At 35.6% G+C, this 21,062-nt stretch overlaps 1 protein-coding gene across 6 annotated transcripts in view; it reads left to right on the top strand.

The window, feature by feature from the left end:
- Window positions 1–584: 584 nt before the first annotated feature.
- The window catches only part of ARMC1 (armadillo repeat containing 1), a 21,643-nt gene continuing 1,165 nt past the window's right edge, over window positions 585–21,062 (top strand). The window contains exons 1-4 of one of the 6 annotated variants that reach the window (XM_015817620.1): window positions 585–848; window positions 3,079–3,275; window positions 7,514–7,605; window positions 11,130–11,319. In XM_015817620.1, coding sequence (XP_015673106.1) covers window positions 3,102–3,275; window positions 7,514–7,605; window positions 11,130–11,319 — 456 coding nt within the window. In that variant the 5' untranslated portion in view covers window positions 585–848; window positions 3,079–3,101. Of the gene's footprint in view, window positions 849–1,096; window positions 1,160–1,365; window positions 1,395–3,075; window positions 3,276–7,513; window positions 7,606–11,129; window positions 11,320–21,062 lie in introns of those variants that run through there. The other 5 variants (XM_015817622.1, XM_015817624.1, XM_015817625.1 and 2 more) reach the window with 5 other exon arrangements.

Consider the following 21,062-nt stretch of genomic DNA (forward strand, 5'->3'; position numbering starts at 1 on the left):
ATACCAACAGGTTAAGAATAAAATAAAAAAGTCATTGCTACTACTGCAAACAACACTGTAGATGTTCATGTATAGCTTAAAATACTGATTTTTTAAAAAGGACTGTTCCCAATTAGATGTGTGCGGGATTGAAGCCTTAACCACATCCATGCCTTTTCTAAAGACCAAATGAATGTGTCTACTTTAAAGGTATAGTTACACCTATACACTTATATATTCTTACTATCTATGATAGCAAAAAATTAACAGATTATTTGGCTAAAACAGTTAGGAGCCACTAAACTCGGGGGGAAATGCCTTCCCCCTTGCCTTCGAATAAGCCTCACTACAGGAGTCCACGAGCAAGCAAATGTCAGCGAAACGTTCCAAGGCAGACTGTTTACTCATTCCTCCTGCAAAGAACAAACGTAAATTGTAACCATCAGAAACTGAACCGAGCTTCTTGGGAGTTGTAGTTGTTGAAATGCCTCCTAAAATTGATTTCATTCTAACCCACAATGCCTCAGAACTCCTGACCCGGAATAAGCCAATCGGAGGAGGGTCATAATAAGGCGAACCACGAATGGAGAGGAGACGCCTTCGGTTGCAGCCAATCACGTCTCGGGGATTGCAGGGGTGCCGGAGAGCGGCGGTCGCCCGCCTTGCTGGGTGAATGCTCCCTTGGCGGGCCGGTGATTCCAGTTCAGCTGACCTTCGCCGGGCGCTCGGAAGTTTCAAGCGGCTTCTCTGCCAGGGTCTCCCGGTATGCGAAGGCAGCAACAGCGGCGTTAGCCGTTACGTGACTTGGAGTGGACCTTCCTCCGTGGGGCGGGAGTAGCAAAGCGCCTCCCCTTCTGCGTCCAATGAAAGTGAGGGCGGTAATGGGGATCCCTGGACCTGGGAATGGGGCCGGAGGGGCAGGAAAAAGACGGGGAATTGAGATGGGAGTGGATTAAAGGCGGACGGGAAAGAACGCAAGGCAAAGATCATGAACGCTGCTACTTCTTCGATCCCTGGAGTTCTTTTAGATCTCCAAATTATTCTGTCCAAGACTAAGGATTTGCAATCACTTGTACTGGCGCTCGATTTAGTCTGAAGCTCGGTGGCAGTTGGTTCCTAGTTAGGTTTAGCATTACAGCTCAACTCAATCTTATTATGTTCGAACGGAAACCCAGATCGGGTAATTAGGTTTTTTTTTTATGAGTGAGGTTGCAATCTTATTTACCTTCCTTAAAACCAGTGTAGTGATTTCATTGATACTATGTGATCCCGGTACGAGAGCTGCGCTACAAGAAAGTGCAAGGACCAGGCCAGGCAGCTGCCAGGAGTCGAGTTGAGTTATTGACTTGTAAGCATGAAAAGCAAAAGAAAAGCTGTAAAGTTCAATGTCCTAATTGGAATATGTATTCCTAGAAGTAAGTCGCAGGCTACTTGTGGATAAATATGTTTGGACTTTGGAGTCGGATTTTATCTGAAGACTGTAATTGTGTGTTTGGAAGTGCTAGTAGTAAAATTGCTCGACTTCCAATTAAGTATCCATAGAACAGTATTTCAGATGCCAGTCTTACACATGCTTTCTTGAAAATCCTATTTTACATAGTGGGATTTCTGTAGTTTAACCACTAGGGATTCATCAGACATCTGTAAATTTTTAAATGAAACTTCTTTCTAATGTTTGTGTGAACAGATTACTTGGCTTTGAATTTAGTTATAGCAAGAAGCTGTTGAGTACTTCTATGATATTTGTGTAGCACTAAACACAATTTGCTCATATGTTATTATATAAACAGCACATTTAAATAATATTTCTTAGGTCTGATCCTAAGTACAAGTTTGCCAAGTAACTTTCATGGCAATGTATAGATTCCCAAAGCAGCTTATTGTGATGTTTCCTTGTACCAGCATTGCAATGCATCATATATAGGGAAAGTGCTGTGTTGCAACAGTAGCTCCGTTTAATTAAAAATCTGCTGTAAAATATTAGGTAGTGTGGTAGTGTGGTTTAAATAGAGGAATACATCCATATTTTCGTTCAGTGATTTCAAATTCTTCACCTGCTTGGCACTCTTTCAATTTGTTTTGGTGTGGAATTTCTGAATAAGAAGTTCGGCCTACTCAAATGGGGATAGTCACTTCCCATTTAGAGAGTGCTTATTCTGCAGATAGTCCTCAACCTATGACCACAACTGAGCATAAAATTTCTGTTGCTGAGCGAGACAGTTAAGTGAGTTTTGCCCCATTTTATGACCTTTCATGCCACAGTTGTTAAGTGAATCATGCAGTTAAGTTAGTAACATGGTTGTTAAGTGAATCTGACTTCCGTATTGATTTTGCTTGTCAGACGTTAGCAAAAGGTGATCACATGACCCTGCATCTAAACCAGGCATGTCAAACTCGCGACGTCATGTGACGTCGCGCAATGTATCATGACTTTTTCCCTATTGCCAGCAATGGGGTGGGCGCTGTTTCGGTGTGACGCATCCGGCCTGCAAGCTGGCAGTTTGACATGCCTGATCTAAACTAAAACATTTCTGGGAATGTTGATTGCCATTATCTAGGGAATTAACTGTGGAACTTGTAAGAATCCTCCAAAAATTCCAGTATTTGTGGGAGTGTAATATACTGATTGTTTTTCTAGCTTTTTATTTATTTCAAAATTGCTCCAAGCTGTGATTAAATTAAGCCTACTTTATTATGTATTACAAATAATATACCAATTACATAATGGATAATTTTAGCCATGTTTAGCCTTTGAGAAAAAAAATCAATCCACAAGTGGTTAGCATATATCTAATAAATATTCAAAATTTACTTTCTGTGTTTATATGATGTTAACAAATAAAAAACTACAAGATTTATTTTCTGCATACATTAATCTTGTTATGGTGTTTATATAGTCCTGTGCATTCTGATATAGGACTTCATAATTTTAAAATCTCACAGCTTGTTTTTTTCATCACGATCTAAACAGTACAGTCTTCCTTCCTAAAGAATGAATTATATCAAATTGTGTTAAAACATAGCATGCATTTTTGTTTTAGAAGTTATGAAATTACTTCATATCACTATAGTTATTAATAACAACTTTCTTTGTAGTAGAATCTTACGTATGACAAGGAAAAATGAATACCTCAATGAATGTGGAGCCTGATGCACTCAGCGTAGTAAACCAACTAAGAGATCTGGCAGCTGATCCTCTGAATAGAAGAGCAATTGTCCAGGATCAGGGATGTCTACCAGGCCTTATATTATTTTTGGATCATCCCAACCCACCAGTTGTCCATTCAGCGTTACTTGTAAGTATTTTTGGATAGCTCATCTTATAGCATTAAGGGTTTCGGGAAGCTATGGAATCTAAAATGTAAGAACCTAAATGCATATTTGCTATCATGCGTTTCCATGATTTCATTCAGGTACTGTGACTACACATGAGAAAAATTGCTTGAATTTGGGTTCTCTGGATGTGTTGCAAAATCCTGAGTAGAGCAAGTTAAATCCTTTATCCCACTGAGACATAGAAAGATAGCTGAAATGAAAATGATGGGAAAAATTATAGCACATTTAGTATAGTTTAGAGCTCATCTTAGAGCTCAATTGTATCAGTGATGGCAAACCTTTTAGAGACCGAGTGCCCAAGAACCGTCCTCTGCCCCTGCCCCGCCCACCTGCAGGGCCACTCACCCCCTCCATGGCCGGCTGCAGCAGATCGCCCAGGCGGCCTTGCAGTGCCATAGCAGCCATGCCCTATGCCCTCACCCCGCAGCATCATCTGCACGCAATGGAGTGCAAGGGCGGAGTCTTGTCTCTGCTGCCTGGCTGCCATGTCCTTGGCTGCGCTGCTCTGTGGGCCGTGCCTGGGGGAGACTCTCCTCAGGGGGGCTGCTGGTGAGGAGGGGGCTGCGGGAGAAGGCGGGGCTGGGGCAATGGCGTACGTGCCCACAGAGAGGGCTCCGAGTGCTGCCTCTGGCACGCGTGCCATAGATTCGCCACCACTGACCTATATGGTTATAGTGATAGCTATAAAACAAATCTTATCTGCTTAGTGTTATGTAATTAAAGCAACAAAGTTTTTTTTACAAGGCAAAGTAACATTTGGAAACCTGTATTTGCTCAGCATTTTGCAGCTAAAGTTATTTAATTCATTATCATATGAACTTTAATTGTTCTGTCTTGTCTTGGAAGTTTGTAGGACATCCATTTTATTCAAGGAGATGTTGTGGTATTTATAGACTTGTGTGATGGCTAACCTTCACATTTTGCCAGAATAGATGTACATTGTGGTACATGTTTTGGGCATTTCCTACAATCTGTTCATTTTCTTGCATGTTTCTCTGCTCAGAAATTCTGACCAGATGCTGTCTACTACTCTATGCAGGGGTCTACAAGTAGGCTTCATGTGTTTTATAAAAATAAAGAGACTTTGTCCCTTGAAAAATATGGATGCATAATATAATGAAGCTTGCAAGCATAAAATCCAATGCGCTAGGGCCCATATCAGAAATCTAATTTCTGTATTGCATGTTGGCTATTTATTTATTGTTCAGATCAGTGTGCGTCTAGATTTTTTTAGTATTTATTTTTAATCTATAGCACCATGTTTTCTGCACTTTGTGTAATGTTGTTCGTTCCAGAAAGAAACGGTATGCTGAGTGTATATGTACATAAATTATTCTCAAGACGAATTATAGTATAATAATCCCTGAACAAGATGAGGGGCACTCTGCTATTTAAAATACATAGATTTGTATCTAAAATATAACAAATGGCCTACTTAATTCATAGCAAATGCAACTACCAAATGGTGTGTGTTAACACAGTTTGGTCATTTCTTTCAATAACACTCGAAGTTTTAAATCTCTTTAGAGAAAGAGCTTGCTCCTGACAGCTCCAGATTGTCTATATATTTTAGGTATTGCTTTGAACTTAAATGTAAGGCCTGATTATCTTTGAAGGCAAAAGAAAATAACTGCAGTTTAATCATGTTGTTTTGATATACTGTTCATGAAGAATAAAAGTCAGTATGAAACTAGTATCAACAAATTAAACTGGCAAGTTCAGAAGTTTCAATACTTTGTCCAAGGTTACTTACTCCCTTTCTTGGGATTTTGTTTCCAAATGTTTTATTGAGGTGTATGTAACATAAGGTGTAATGAAAATAAAGATTAAGCAAAATAAAAAAAAGCGGGGGGGGGGGAGGAAATATGCAGGATTTTTTTTAAAAAAAGAGAAGGAAAAATACTAACATAGTTGAAACTTCATCTTTTACATTACCTATTATTATAAGTCAGTTCTACAATTAGGTATTCTTCAAATTAAATTCTAAATTTCATTTTTCTATTTCAAGCATAAATAATCAAAAGCAGTATCCCAATAGAAACAAGACCAAATAAAATCTTTGTTTACACAGTTTAGATTGTCATCTTAACCAAATCCATTTTTTTTCTTTTTCCTCTGTTGTGGGAAGTGATACGTAGTTCTATTTACACTTATCAATCATTCTTTATAGTAAGAAAAAAAATCACTACACTCTTTCAAATTCTTGTTTTCTTGGGATTTTCAAATACCAGTGATTGCTTTAAGAGTCTAGGAAAAAAATTAAAATTAGCATTGAAAAAGAAGAAAAGTCTAACTATATTCAGTAAGCTAACTTTTTTTGTGCCTTCAAATCTTTGTTGATTCTTGATTCTTTGTTGATTCTTGGTGACTGCCTGGAGAAATCCCCCAGTTTTCTTGGCAAGAATTTGGAAATGATTTGCTACTTTCTCTTTCTTTGGATTGAAAGAAAGGCACTGGTCCAAAGTCACCCAGTTGACTTCATGCTTTTTTAATTTTTTTTAGTTTTTATTTTTTTTATTTATAAATTTTATTGGTTTTTAAAACATAAATCACATAATAGTCGGTTACCAGTGTGTTTGCTTAGTTTACATTTGTAAGGAAAGATTGTTAACAATTGATTTCTATAATTCGTAATCCATGTATTCCAACAAATTTCTCATTTTCTCTTAAATATTCTCTCTGGTGGGTCCCATCATCTATATTCTAAATTTTCATTTAATATTTTCAATATGAATCAGAGAGTTTTTCCATCTATTTTTCCCCAACCAATTGTACAATTTATTCTAGATTTCATAATAATCTGTTTCACTCTTATCCTTAAGTTCTAATGTCAACCTATCCATTTCCACACAGGATAAAATCTTATTTATTACTTCATACTTAATGCAGGACTAGAACTCATCATCTCCCAATATCTAGCTTCGTGCCTTAACCACTACTGCAAACTGACTCTTAATAAGCTAATTACTAGTTGATAAAATAAGTATAATATTTACCATAGGATCTTCTCTTCTGATCTGTGGCATTATTTTTTCAGCTCTTGTAAACAGGTTCTTAACAACTGAAAATGCTACTTTAGTAGCAAAAAAAATACAGACCTTATGATTTACATCTATTGAAATCTAGTTTCAAGGCTGGCTAGGGTATTGAGAATCTTGGAGGATTTATGGACTATAGGTAATCCTTGAATTATGACCAGAATTGGGACCGGAATCTCTATTGTTGAGTTGTAATGGTTGTTAAGTGAGACATCATATGACTGCTTTGCTCAGTGACCATAATCCAGGCATTCTGGATTGCAGTTATTAAGTGATATCAAGTGTCACTAAGCAGACAGACTCCTAGGTAAGGAACATACACATCAGTTGGTTTTGCAAGGGAAGTGATTATAATTTGTATATATTGATATGGTTGGGGAAACCAAGGCTGAAGTTAATCAGAAATTGGAAGGATCCTTTCCAGACAATCTTTTTTCCACTCTTTTTTGAAAGCCTCCAATGATGGAGCACCCACAACTTCAGGAAGCAGACTGTTCCTTTGCTGAATGGCTTTCAGACAATAAAGCTTCCACCCATTGGTTCTTGTGCTACTCTTGGCTAGAGTAATCCACATACTCTGCCCTGTGACATTCTTTCAAATATTGGAAGATTGCTATCACTTTCCTTTAGCTTTCTTTTCTTTAGCCTAGGCTTCAAGAGCCATGTTCTTTTAACCAGTTTCATAGGATTTAGCCTCCAAGTCTCTTTTCATTTCATTATTGCATTTGCCTAATTTGTGCTTTTAGAATATGCAAATCAAAATGCAATTATTTTTAATAAGTAGTTTCCCAAATAGAGATTGTATACCTAACTGCATACATTAGGTGGAATGTCCATGAGTTTATTAAAATCCCAAGGGTAGCCAAACTTGAAAAAAATGTGAAATTGAACATATCAGAATTGTCTGTTTTTATTTTATAGAGAGACAAACATTATTTTTAATAATTACCTGGCACATATATGCTAACCTAGGTGAGATGGGCGATAGAGAAACATGATGAATAAATAAATAAACAATATTTTAGCTTTATGTTGTAAGCATCAAATAACATATTTCCTAATCTTCTGAATTACTTCAATGCATTGTTGAGAGGTGTGAAAGCAAATGCTGAGAATGTCTTTTGTTGTGGTTTGTTCTTTGATCCATTTGTTTCTAATAGGCTCTACGTTATTTGGCGGAATGTCGGGCCAATAGAGAAAAGATGAAAAGTGAACTGGGAATGATGCTGAGTTTACAGACTGTCGTACAGAAGTAAGTATAGCATGTTTTCTGTGGTAAATGTACCTGGATTGTCTTTTCCTTTAAAATTGCTTTCAAAGTCGTATACCCAGCAATACAAAGGTAGTTGTTTTTGCTGATTCCATACAATGTGATCAATGAAACCCCATTTTAAAGGCAGCGATGATATTGACACCAATTCATTGGAAATAAATTATAATTGGAGGCAAAAATAAGGAGAAAATAAGCAGTGAAATTATAAATGAAGTTTAGCAACATTACTACAGTAAAGTTTCCAAAATGCAGGTGCTATGAAAAAAGGTATTCCCAGCAAAGTATTTTCAGAAAGATTTTGGTAGCTCAGAGGAAACTTGCTTATTGAAGACAGCTATGCGAATAGTGAAATCATCAAGATACTGCTAGAGTTTTGGATGAAGTATTATAGACATCAATCTTTTACTACAGTCATAGACCAGAATTAAAAATTAAAAAGGCATTATAGTTAGTTCTTGTTTACAATTGAAATTGGTACCAGAATTGCTATCGCTAAGCAATATGGCCATAAAGTACAACATTATACATTGCTTAGTTCTGGCAGTGCCAGTTACTACCAGTAAGTGAGAACCATGTGGCTCATTTAAGCAAGAACCTCACATGATTGTGACTTCTGATTTCCTGCAGGGTTCCTCATTGACTTTGCTTGTAGGAAGCCAGCAGGGAACGTTGGGAATTGTGATCATATGACTGCAGGTACAGTGCACTGGCTGGAACTATGAGGACCTGTCATAAGTACCATTCATTCAATGCCATTGTAACTTTGAATAGTCGTTGAATGATTGGTGATAACCTGAAAACTAACTGTATGGAGATCCTAAGAGACAGAAAGTGAGTCTCACTATATCCCAAGTACAGGTTTCATCAACCAATCCCAGTGCTGCCAATCTTAAGGGAGTCTCACACTATAGTCCAAAGCATCTGAAGGACATCAGGTTTTCTAGCAATGTCCTAAATGTTGCTAAAAGGTACTGAAGTGCAGATTTTGTGCAGGTTCTTTTTTGGCTTATTTTGTATTAATCAGATAAGTAATCCATGAGTAGCTGAAGGTCAACATTTGAAGCTCGTTTGATAATATTAAGGAATTTTACAATGTCTTTTTTTGTATTTTACAATTTAGGGAGATTTTGATAGCTAGGAACTTTTGATGCAGATTGGCAAATTAATGAAAGCCGAACTCTAATTATTTAGCTAGAAGCACTTTTTATTCCATAGTAGTCTACTTTTGCCAAGATATGTTGAACTAAATCCAGCACAGATTTTTACAATTTATTAGTTGCCTAAAATAATCAGCTAAATTAATATGTATTTAATTGCACAAGAATCCCTTGCAGGTATGTATCTCCCTTACCCACACTTCTGTAAACCTAACCATTTCCATCAGTTTTAATTTAATACAGCTTTAATTGCTTGTAGTTCCCATTAGAAAAGTTTAAACTGATTATCTTAAGTTGCCAGAAGCAAGGGGAGAATGATATCTTTCAATATGGTAATACTATGAATCCAGAATTCCTTGATGATAACTGAATAAAATATTTTATCTACTGTGGCTATTATTCAATTCAACAGAGGATGATGAGGCAGAAGAGTTCACTGCCAATGGATAGTAGGAATCTATTTTGAATCCATAAATTGGATTTTGTATTTTCTTCATGATGGTCATGTGCAAATTTCTCACATGATGGTGAGAGAAATACAAGTGTGACTCAACCCAGTTCTAAGTCTGGATTGTTAAAATTATAGTTTGTTGAACCATAAGTATCTTGGTTTAATACAGTTAATGGTAAGCAATAAGAAGAGAGGTAACACATTCTTTAATCTTGAGTTTATGGAATTCTTCGAAAATGTGAACATTTTATACATTAATCATTGAGATAGAAAGGACATGGATGCACATTGTATAGTGCAATAGGGAGTTTAGGACTAGAGCTTTAGTTTAATTTTAATGTTCCTAAATAAAAGGCAATGATGCCATCTGCTGTGCCTAATTGGAACATGCCTAAATAATTTTTTGAAAATATAGTTCAAATTTTGTTATGCAATTAAAACTAATATATTGGGGAACAAAACAAATAATGCAGTCAGTGTTTATTTACTTAATAACAAAATACCTTGATTGACAGAAGGGAATAATCAAAAGTTATTAATCATAATAAAATTCATAAAATACTTATAATTCCCCAACTGAAATTTTCTAGGAACTGATAATATTTTCATAACTGTGTTACACAAAGGTGCCATTCCAGAAATGTGGAGAAGAGTTAAAATTATTATTGTACCAAAGCAGTAGTGTTCTGATTAAACTAAAATAAGCCTCTAAATATTATTATACCATTTTCAGCAACATTGGATTGCTATTTCTCCATTTTGAGGGATTCATGTGTGCTGAAATGTATTCATTATCCTTGTGATTTTGTATTTCTCTGCCAGAGTATCTCTGAAACTATAAAACATCTGTTAAATGTTGCTTTGGACAAAGAGTGTATATATACCTACAGAAAATATACAAAGACACATATTTCAAAACTACATCTGTCTTTATACTAATATCCTTCAATAATGTTCATCTTTTCTTTCTAAGAGCAATTTCTTCCCATCTTTGAGGCACCTCTATTTAACATAATATACCTCCTGAAAGAAAATCCAAGTAAAGTTTGATTATTTTATTCCAAGGCTAAGCACTTCTTACCTTAACATATTTTGTTATATGACTTTACTCTGGATGGGAGCAACATAGTATTTCTACTCTTTTCCAAGCAGCTTCCACACCTTTTTTCCTTATGTCCAGTTCCCCAGATTATCAGGTCAGTCATGCTTTTAGATTTAGATTTATTCCTTTCCACATATACATATAATACACTTGTGGTTAGACCCTGTGTTAAACAAATATTTCCCCCCTAAACAGACATTTAAAGAGTCATATTTCTAATTCATTGTTGGGTGTCTCAATGTCCTTATTGAATTCTCTCATCTGATTGTCACCCATGCATTCAATGTCCGCTACCACACTGTTTTTCTCCTTGTACTTCATTCATTCAGAATATTGCACATTCTCCCCCCCCCCTTTCATCTCTGGTTTTTCCATTATTACTATTCACTGGAGAATGTCATGTGACTACCACAAATATATGATTTTTTTTCTTATATACATACAATAACTAGCTCAGTGTTTCTCAACCTCATACATTAAGGTGTCTGGACTTCAACTCCCAATAAATCATTTAAGTCAACATCCATAATAAATTATTAATAATGTTAAAATAAGACACCAAAATCTTTCTGGAATAACTCCGTCATCTTCTGGAAAATATTTAGGGAAGGAATCTTTTTGTAAGGGAGGTTGCTTTGTAAAATTAATAGCCAAGACTGAAAAACAGTCTTAGGATCTATAGTTCTATTTACATTAAAAAAAACAAGCAGCTGTCTTTTCTGGGAGAATTGTAAAACAAATTGGGTTAAGAAAAACCTGTAATCTAAATAAATCTGTTTTTTCTTTGCCTTAGGACCACAACACCCGGGGAAACAAAACTATTAGCTTCTGAAATCTATGATATTCTTCAGTCTTCCAATATGTCTGACATGGACAATGTGAATGAAATGAATTCTCGACGTCGAAAAGCTCAGTTTTTTCTTGGAAGTACAAATAAACGTGCTAAAACAGTAGTTTTACACATAGATGGCCTTGATGATTCGGTAAGAAATTCATATACATTTTGAAATTTATAACTCACACTGAAGTATGAAAATGAAAACAATTGTTTTCTGTAAACATATTCTCTGTATGTAAATTAAATGTAACGTGTAAATGTAAATATAAATAATCTGCATTAAGTCTGTTTTCAAATCCTTAGTGTGTGACTTATTACCAAGAACTGTAATGAACATTTCAGGAATAACTTTACATTTCCCAAGAAACTAACCACAGAAATGTCTCTGAATATATAACCTTATTGATCTATGTTCAGCCACTTTAGGACCTGGAAGTAAGTAAAAGACTTGGATAAAAATTTGAGCACATGCAGTTAAAATGGGAATCTATAGGAAACTAGTGAAGTAGGCCGACCAGCCTACCAATCTGTCATCTGGCTGGCTACGCGTTCTTCCAGAATATTCTTTTCAGGTCCATGTTCTGATTTCCAATCTCTCCCATACCAATAGGCTCTCATATAAAATGTATGTGTTTATATATTACTCTACTTCCAAGAACTCGGTGGTTCATAATACAAAATCATAGGAAAATAAACTATAAATCACATAATCTAAAAAAAGTTACTATGATGGCCTAGGCCCACAAAATTCTTGGTTATTTTAATTTTGATGACCTTTTCTACCAATTTATCTGGGATAAATAAAGCTGACTAACTTATTATCCTGATCCCTCCTTGTCTCTTTTAAAAATTAGTGTCATATTTGGTACCTTCCAATCTTCTGGTATCCTCACTAATAAAGCCGGTGGGTGATAATCTGAGTAATAATCAGCATGCACAATGTTGGAAGTATGAATGTGACAATATCTGATTTGAATTGAACCAAATTGTTGAAACAGGTTGATTTCAATTACAAATCATTCCAAAAAAGTTTTCTCCACATCTGCAGAAGCATTCAGATTGTTTGAATAGATTTAAAAGCAACTCATGTATTTAATGATTCAGCTTTCTAAGCTGATGCAGTGATTTGACTGAATCTTCAAATCAACTATTTGCTCAGATCTAGTATGGACTCAGCCCTATACTTCTAGAATTACATTTCTCTTTTGGCTTTCTTTCTCCTTTTTTCATTAAGACAGATCTAATTAGTTCCCCTAAATTTGTCCATGTTATGGCAATTAACTTAGTTGTTTATGTGTTTGCCTATTGATATGTGTTAAATCAGTGTTTCTCAACCTTGACAATTTTAAGGCATGTGGACTTCAACTCCCAGAATTCCACAGCCAGCATTGCTGGCTGTGGAATTCTGGGAGTTGAAGTCCACATGCCTTAAAATTGTCAAGGTTGAGAAACACTGTGTTAAATGTTTCTAAAAACCAAGAAAATACTGTGGAGTCATTTGTGCTCCCTGAACTTGATTGTTTGCTTGCAGACATTTCATTACCTAACTAGTAAAGCCCAAACTCACTGTCACTGATGTTGTTACCTAGTTGGATAATAAAATGTCTGCAAGCAAACAATCAAGCTCACTTCAACTTTGAGCTCTGATATATTCTCTTGAATCGCAAGAAAATACTACCAAGTTTTCATTTGTTTGCCAGTTTAAATACATGTTGTTTTTAAAAATGATCTGGGGTCAGCATAACTTAGGGTTTCCTGTGTATTCTCCTGAGAAGACCTTGTGCAGATGTTTACAATTTCACTTTTCAGATTAAGGCGAGAGCAATTGCTTCTTACAGATATAAATTGTTTCCAATAGTATCTAAAAAGACGTGCAACTTGGTGTTATTCAAAAGCTCCATCCCTCACTCCCTAATTTACAGATAGTAAAATAATGTAGTCTATATTGCCTTTTAAAAAGAAATAAAGGGCAAGGATCTTACGAGAATTGCTATAGCAGCTCACCATCATACTCCCAAAAGGCTTTTTTTAAGCATATCAGTATACTCTTTAAATGTAAAAAGTAAAATACACATAAGAGGTTTTGGCAAATGTTCTCAGAACATTCAGTTCACTTCTGTTTGTAAAGATGAATGAAAAAGACTTCAATTGCTGCTACTGTCTGAAACTGTAGTCAGAACATTAAGCAATTCTGAGTTTCTGGAGGTTTTTTTTAATGTGAATAGGTTAATCAAATATTACTAATGATTTCACAATGTTTTTCTAAAAAAATACAAATTATGATTATTATTTTGCTACAACCTTTTCTTCCATTAAGATTAGCAGTTGAAGGCTTAAAATGATTTAGTATGGTTTTGTTTCCAGAATTTCTAAAGTAAAATAAGCTGTATTTTTTTTAAAAAAGCATTTCATTTCGGAACCAATTCAGTTATTTAAAGCTTTCTGTGTATCTAATATATATTTTAGTGTATAAAGAGAAAATTTTGTCAGCACTTCTCCTTAGTTTTTCTACATGTTATTTTCCCTTTGCAAAAGTTACATTTTCTTTTTCATAAATATTGACTTCTGATTAGGAGAAATGATACAGAAAGGAAAGGAACCCTGAATTTAAGATCTCAGACACCCCTCCCCAAGAAAAACTACACATAAAAAAATTGTAACACAGCCAAATAGCCTTTCAATGCCCAGCTTCCCCATCTTGTACTTCTAGATCAGTGGTTCTCAACCTTTTTAATGCCGCGACCCCAACCGGTCGTAAGTCGAGGACTAAACCGGTCGTAAGTCGAGGACTAAACCGGTCGTAAGTCGAGGACTACCCAACCGGTCATAAGTCGAGGACTTTCCCTGCCCGGGAGCGCTGCGCATGCGTCGTTCCGCCCCCTGCGCCTGCCGAGGCGTAGCTGGCAAGCGGCAGAGACGGAGCAGGCTGACCACCAGCTGGCCCAGCCCAAGGGAAGTAAGGCACCCGCCGGAAAAGGGAAAAAAATGGCGGACAGCCTTGCTTGGCGACCCCCGTGAAATGGTCGATCGACCCCAAATGGGGTCGCGACCCATAGGTTGAGAACCGCTGCTCTAGATTGTCAACTCCAGTAGACACTAATCCTGGAGATTCTCCCCTCACCTCCACATGCCCCAAATATATATACATGACACATAGATACAGGGCATACATATATTTATGTTTATAGCATAGTATATTTAGGGAGAATGAAGAACAAGGACTTTGATGCTTACTTATATCAAACCACCCCCTTATTTAATTATCTGAACCATTTGAACAACTCAGCAATTTCTATTGCAGGAATAAACATCAGATCAGCATGGTCCCCATCCTCTATAGTAAACTTACTGGAAGCATTATTTTCCCTTTAAATAAATATTTCTCTGCAAAAACCGAATCTATGTCAAAACGTGATGCAGAAGGCCTATGAATGACATAAGCTAACATACAAGTTGCTCTCTTTCAAACACAAGAATGTTTGTGCAAATTTTGAGCTGTACATAACATTGGCTATACTGATGCACTTCTCGGACATCTCTGTTGATGTTCATTAAAGTTCTTGAAGTTTGCTGTTTGGTACTTATGCTTGGACTATAATTATGCTCACTTTACGAGGCATCTTAATTACTCTGTGGTAAGAGACTAAAATAATTAAAGCATGCTTTGTAGAGTTTATTTTATGTAATGATCAAGCTTCTCTATTTTCAATAGTAGTTTTAAAAAATTATAATTGCAAAGATAAGAATTAATACAAACTAAAAGAATTAAAAAATAGAAGGTTCAGAAAAAAACTAGAAAAATAGAAAAAAGTAAACAAATAAGACAAAGAAGACACGTATATAAAGAAATGACTTCCTCATCACAAATATAAACAATGTCAGTAACTTACCACCTTCTCTTAAAATACAACAAATAAATCCTTCTTTCTATATCCCATCTCTTCTCTATAAACAAATCTTTAAGGTCTCCTCGTTACCAGAGATAACATCTTCTCTGTTTTAACCTTAATCAAATACACCAAGTTTATAGTCTGTTTAACAAAGTTGATCCTACAATTTGATTTCTTCTTATTTTTTTCTTTGTCCCTTCTCACAAAGTTCTTGGAAGTTTAAACGACTTTTTTGTAGGAATGTAGGAAAATTATCCAGGTCATTTGTACATCTCTTTTAATTACTAAAACATCAGCTATTTTCTTTTGTATGTCCAATGTAGAGCAGTGGTTAAAATGCAGTATTGCAGACTAACTCTGCCCACAGCCAGGAATTCGATCCTGACTTGCTCAAAGTTGACTCAGCCTTCCATCCTTCCGAGGTCAGTAAAAAGAGGATCCAGATTGTTGGGGGCAACATGCTGATTCTGTAAACCCCTTAGAGAGGGCTGTAAAACACTATGAAGTGGTATATAAGCCTAAGTGCTATTGCTACAATTCCCCGTCATTTTTGTAGGCTGTCATTTTTAAATCTACTTTCAAAGTAGTCTCAATCTTGTCAGGGAAAACTTGTTCTTCTCCTAAAACACTTAACAAACACATAGAGGCAGATACTTTTAAAATTAACTTCTGGGTCCATTGTTCAAAAAATATCCTTCAATATGTCCAATGTTAAAATATTTTATTTCATTCTCTATTAGTAAGTCAAATTTATGTGTTTTTCTCCTTTAATTGTTATCTTTAGTTCTTCTGGTGCCCTCTAGTCTCCAACTTTCAAGTCTCATCCTATCATATATTTTTTTTTTAAAAAAAAATCAAAATAAAAGCATTTCTGGAAGGATTTTTATAATAATTTTAAAATCTGATTTCAAATTCATCTGGACCATCAGTCTGTTTGTAACTTTCCAAAATTAAATTCTACTGATAACTTTTGCTGTTTATTCTACATACATACATACACACACAGACACCTTAAACTTCTTCTTTTTCATTAAATATTGAAGAAAACTCATCCGTTTTTTCAGTCTTGTCAATCCAAACAGTTAATGAACAATTTCTGAAAGTGATTAGAAAAGGAAGTATGTGAAACCAGTATCTTTTTGAAGGTACCAATCGTGGTTTAAGCAACATGGTTATTTTCTCATCTTCCATATATGCTAAACTGCCCAAGAAGAGCAACTCTTTGGAGCACTTTTGGATGATTTGAAGGACAGGGAAGGGATTGCAAAGAGCTGGTCTACTGGATGGCTTTTCATTCCACTGCAGCCGTCAGCTCCGCTTTTAGCAGAGCCACCTTCCATTTATTTATTTATTTATTATTTAAATTTATATACCGCCCTATCTCCCTTACGGGACTCAGGGCGGTGAACAGGCAACAATAAAAATCACAATAAATATTGAATAAAAAGCCTGCTCTAAAATACCCCATATAAAACCCCTAGCAAAGCCCAATCAAAACTACGCCAGGCCATTTCTTCCTCAGAAGTCCCTAAAAAAAAATTAAAGCATGCTGGGGCAATTCAGAGTTGGTGAAACTAGCATAGGTTACTGTTGTGTTGTTGCATAGAAGAGGCCCTGCCACTTGCTTAAAGCATAAGATGTGCTTGTGATTTTATAAGCAGACANCAATTTTAAGGCATGTGGACTTCAACTCCCAGAATTCCACAGCCAGCATTGCTGGCTGTGGAATTCTGGGAGTTGAAGTCCACATGCCTTAAAATTGTCAAGGTTGAGAAACACTGTGTTAAATGTTTCTAAAAACCAAGAAAATACTGTGGAGTCATTTGTGCTCCCTGAACTTGATTGTTTGCTTGCAGACATTTCACTACCTAACTAGTAAAGCCCAAACTCACTGTCACTGATGTTGTTACCTTAGTTGGATAATAAAATGTCTGCAAGCAAACAATCAAGCTCACTTCAACTTTGAGCTCTGATATATTCTCTTAAATCGCAAGAAAATACTACCAAGTTTTCATTTGTTTGCCAGTTTAAATACATGTTGTTTTTAAAAATGATCTGGGGTCAGCATAACTTAGGGTTTCCTGTGTATTCTCCTGAGAAGACCTTGTGCAGATGTTTAGAATTTCACTTTTCAGATTAAGGCGAGAGCAATTGCTTCTTATAGATATAAATTGCTTCCAATAGTATCTAAAAAGACATGCAACTTGGTGTTATTCAAAAGCTCCCTCCCTCCCTCCCTCCCTAATTTACAGATAGTAAAATAATGTAGTCTATATTGCCTTTTAAAAAGAAATAAAGGGCAAGGATCTTACGAGAATTGCTATAGCAGCTCACCATCATACTCCCAAAAGGCTTTTTTAAGCATATCAGTATACTCTTTAAATGTAAAAAGTAAAATACACATAAGAGGTTTTGGCAAATGTTCTCAGAACATTCAGTTCACTTCTGTTTGCAAAGATGAATGAAAAAGACTTCAATTGCTGCTACTGTCTGAAACTGTAGTCAGAACATTTAGCAATTCTGAGTTTCTGGAGGTTTTTTTTTAATGTGAATAGGTTAATCAAATATTACTAATGATTTCACAATGTTTTTCTAAAAAAATACAAATTATTATTTTGCTACAACCTTTTCTTCCATTAAGATTAGCAGTTGAAGGCTTAAAATGATTTAGTATGGTTTTGTTTCCAGAATTTCTAAAGTAAAATAAGCTGTATTTTTTTTAAAAAAGCATTTCGTTTCGGAACCAATTCAGTTATTTAAAGCTTTCTGTGTATCTAATATATATTTTAGTGTATAAAGAGAAAATTTTGTCAGCACTTCTCCTTAGTTTTTCTACATGTTATTTTCCCTTTGCAAAAGTTACATTTTCTTTTCCATAAATATTGACTTCTGATTAGGAGAAATGATATAGAAAGGAAAGGAACCCTGAATTTAAGATTTCAGACACCCCTCCCCAAGAAAAACTACACATAAAAAAATTGTAACACAGCCAAATAGCCTTTCAGTGCCCAGCTTCCCCATCTTGTACCTCTAGATCAGTGGTTCTCAACCTTTTTAATGCCGCGACCCCCAACCGGTCGTAAGTCGAGGACTAAACCGGTCGTAAGTCGAGGACTAACCAACCGGTCGTAAGTCGAAGACTTTCCCTGCCTGGGAGCACTGCGCATGTGTGGTTCCGCCCCCTGCGCCGGCCGAGGCATAGCTGGCAAGCGGCAGAGACGGAGCAGGCTGACCACCAGCTGGCCCAGCCCAAGGGAGGTAAGGCACCCGCCGGAAAAGGGAAAAAAATGGACAGCCTTGCTTGGCGACCCCCGTGAAATGGTCGATCGACCCCAAATGGGGTCACGACCCATAGGTTGAGAACCGCTGCTCTAGATTGTCAACTCCAGTAGACACTAATCCTGGAGATTCTCCCCTCACCCCGACATGCCCCAAATATATATACATGACACATAGATACAGGGCATATATATATTTATGTTTATAGCATAGTATATTTAGGGAGAATGAAGAACAAGGACTTTGATGCTCACTTATATCAAACCACCCCCTTATTTAATTATCTGAACCATTTGAACAATTCAGCAATTTCTATTGCAGGAATAAACATCAGATCAGCATGGTCCCCATCCTCTATAGTAAACTTACTGGAAGCATTATTTTCCCTTTAAATAAATATTTTTCTGCAAAAATGGAATCTATGTCAAAACGTGATGCAGAAGGCCTATGAATGACATAAGCTAACATACAAGTTGCTCTCTTTCAAACACAAGAATGTTTGTGCAAATTTTGAGCTGTACATAACATTGGCTATACTGATGCACTTCTCGGACATCTCTGTTGATGTTCATTAAAGTTCTTGAAGTTTGCTGTTTGGTACTTATGCTTGGACTATAATTATGCTCACTTTACGAGGCATCTTAATTACTCTGTGGTAAGAGACTAAAATAATTAAAGCATGCTTTGTAGAGTTTATTTTATGTAATGATCAAGCTTCTCTATTTTCAATAGTAGTTTTAAAAAATTATAATTGCAAAGATAAGAATTAATAAAAACTGAAAGAATTAAAAAATAGAAGGTTCAGAAAATAATTAGAAAAATAGAAAAAAGTAAAAAAAATAAGACAAAGAAGACAAGTATATAAAGAAATGACTTCCTCATCACAAATATAAACAATGTCAGTAACTTACCACCTTCTCTTAAAATACAACAAATAAATCCTTCTTTCTATATCCCATCTCTTCTCTATAAACAAATCCTTAAGGTCTCCTCGTTACCAGAGATAACATCTTATCTGTTTTAACCTTAATCAAATACACCAAGTTTATAGTCCTTTTAACAAAGTTGATCCTACAATTTGATTTCTTCTTATTTTTTTCTTTGTCCCTTCTCACAAAGTTCTTGGAAGTTTAAACGACTTTTTTGTAGGAATGTAGGAAAATTATCCAGGTCATTTGTACATCTCTTTTAATTACTAAAACATCAGCTATTTTCTTTTGTATGTCCAATGTAGAGCAGTGGTTAGAATACAGTATTGCAGACTAACTCTGCCCACAGCCAGGAATTCGATCCTGACTTGCTCAAAGTTGACTCAGCCTTCCATCCTTCCGAGGTCAGTAAAAAGAGGATCCAGATTGTTGGGGGCAACATGCTGATTCTGTAAACCCCTTAGAGAGGGCTGTAAAACACTACGAAGTGGTATATAAGCCTAAGTGCTATTGCTACAATTCCCCGTCATTTTTGTAGGCTGTCATTTTTAAATCTACTTTCAAAGTAGTCTCAATCTTGTCAGGGAAAACTTGTTCTTCTCCTAAAACACTTAACAAACACATAGAGGCAGATACTTTTAAAATTAACTTCTGGGTCCATTGTTCAAAAAATATCCTTCAATATGTCCAATGTTAAAATATTTTATTTCATTCTCTATTAGTAAGTCAAATTTATGTGTTTTTCTCCTTTAATTGTTATCTTTAGTTCTTCTGGTGCCCTCTAGTCTCCAACTTTCAAGTCTCATCCTATCATATATTTTTTTTAAAAAAAAAAAATCAAAATAAAAGCATTTCTGGAAGGAGTTTTATAATAATTTTAAAATCTGATTTCAAATTCATCTGGACCATCAGTCTGTTTGTAACTTTCCAAAATTAAATTCTACTGATAACTTTTGCTGTTTATTCTACATACATACATACACACACAGACACCTTAAACTTCTTCTTTTTCATTAAATATTGAAGAAAACTCATCCATTTTTTCAGTCTTGTCAATCCAAACAGTTAATGAACAATTTCTGAAAGTGATTAGAAAAGGAAGTATGTGAAACCAGTATCTTTCTGAAGGTACCAATCGTGGTTTAAGCAACATGGTTATTTTCTCATCTTCCATATATACTAAACTGCCCAAGAAGAGCAACTCTTTGGAGCACTTTTGGATGATTTGAAGGACAGGGAAGGGATTGCAAAGAGCTGGTCTACTGGATGGCTTTTCATTCCACTGCAGCCGTCAGCTCCGCTTTTAGCAGAGCCAACTTCCATTTATTTATTTATTTATTTATTTATTTATTTATTTATTTATTTATTTATTTATTTATTTATTTATTTATTTATTTATTTATTTATTTATTTATTTATTTATTTATTATTCATTCATTCATTCATTCATTCATTCATTTATTTATTTATTTATTTATTTATTTTTTAAATTTATATGCCGCCCTATCTCCCTTACGGGACTCAGGGCGGTGAACAGGCAATAATAAAAATCACAATAAATATTGAATAAAAAGCTTGCTCTAAAATACTTCATATAAAACCCCTAGCAAAGCCCAATCAAAACTACGCCAGGCCATTTCTTCCTCAGAAGTCCCTAAAAAAAAATTAAAGCATGCTGGGGCAATTCAGAGTTGGTGAAACTAGCATAGGTTACTGTTGTGTTGTTGCATAGAAGAGGCCCTGCCACTTGCTTAAAGCATAAGATGTGCTTGTGATTTTATAAGCAGACA

The sequence above is a fragment of the Protobothrops mucrosquamatus genome, unplaced genomic scaffold (genome assembly GCF_001527695.2).
Source record: "Protobothrops mucrosquamatus isolate PMUCROS unplaced genomic scaffold, P.Mucros_1.0 scaffold608, whole genome shotgun sequence".
In the NCBI taxonomy this organism is placed as follows: domain Eukaryota; kingdom Metazoa; phylum Chordata; class Lepidosauria; order Squamata; family Viperidae; genus Protobothrops; species Protobothrops mucrosquamatus.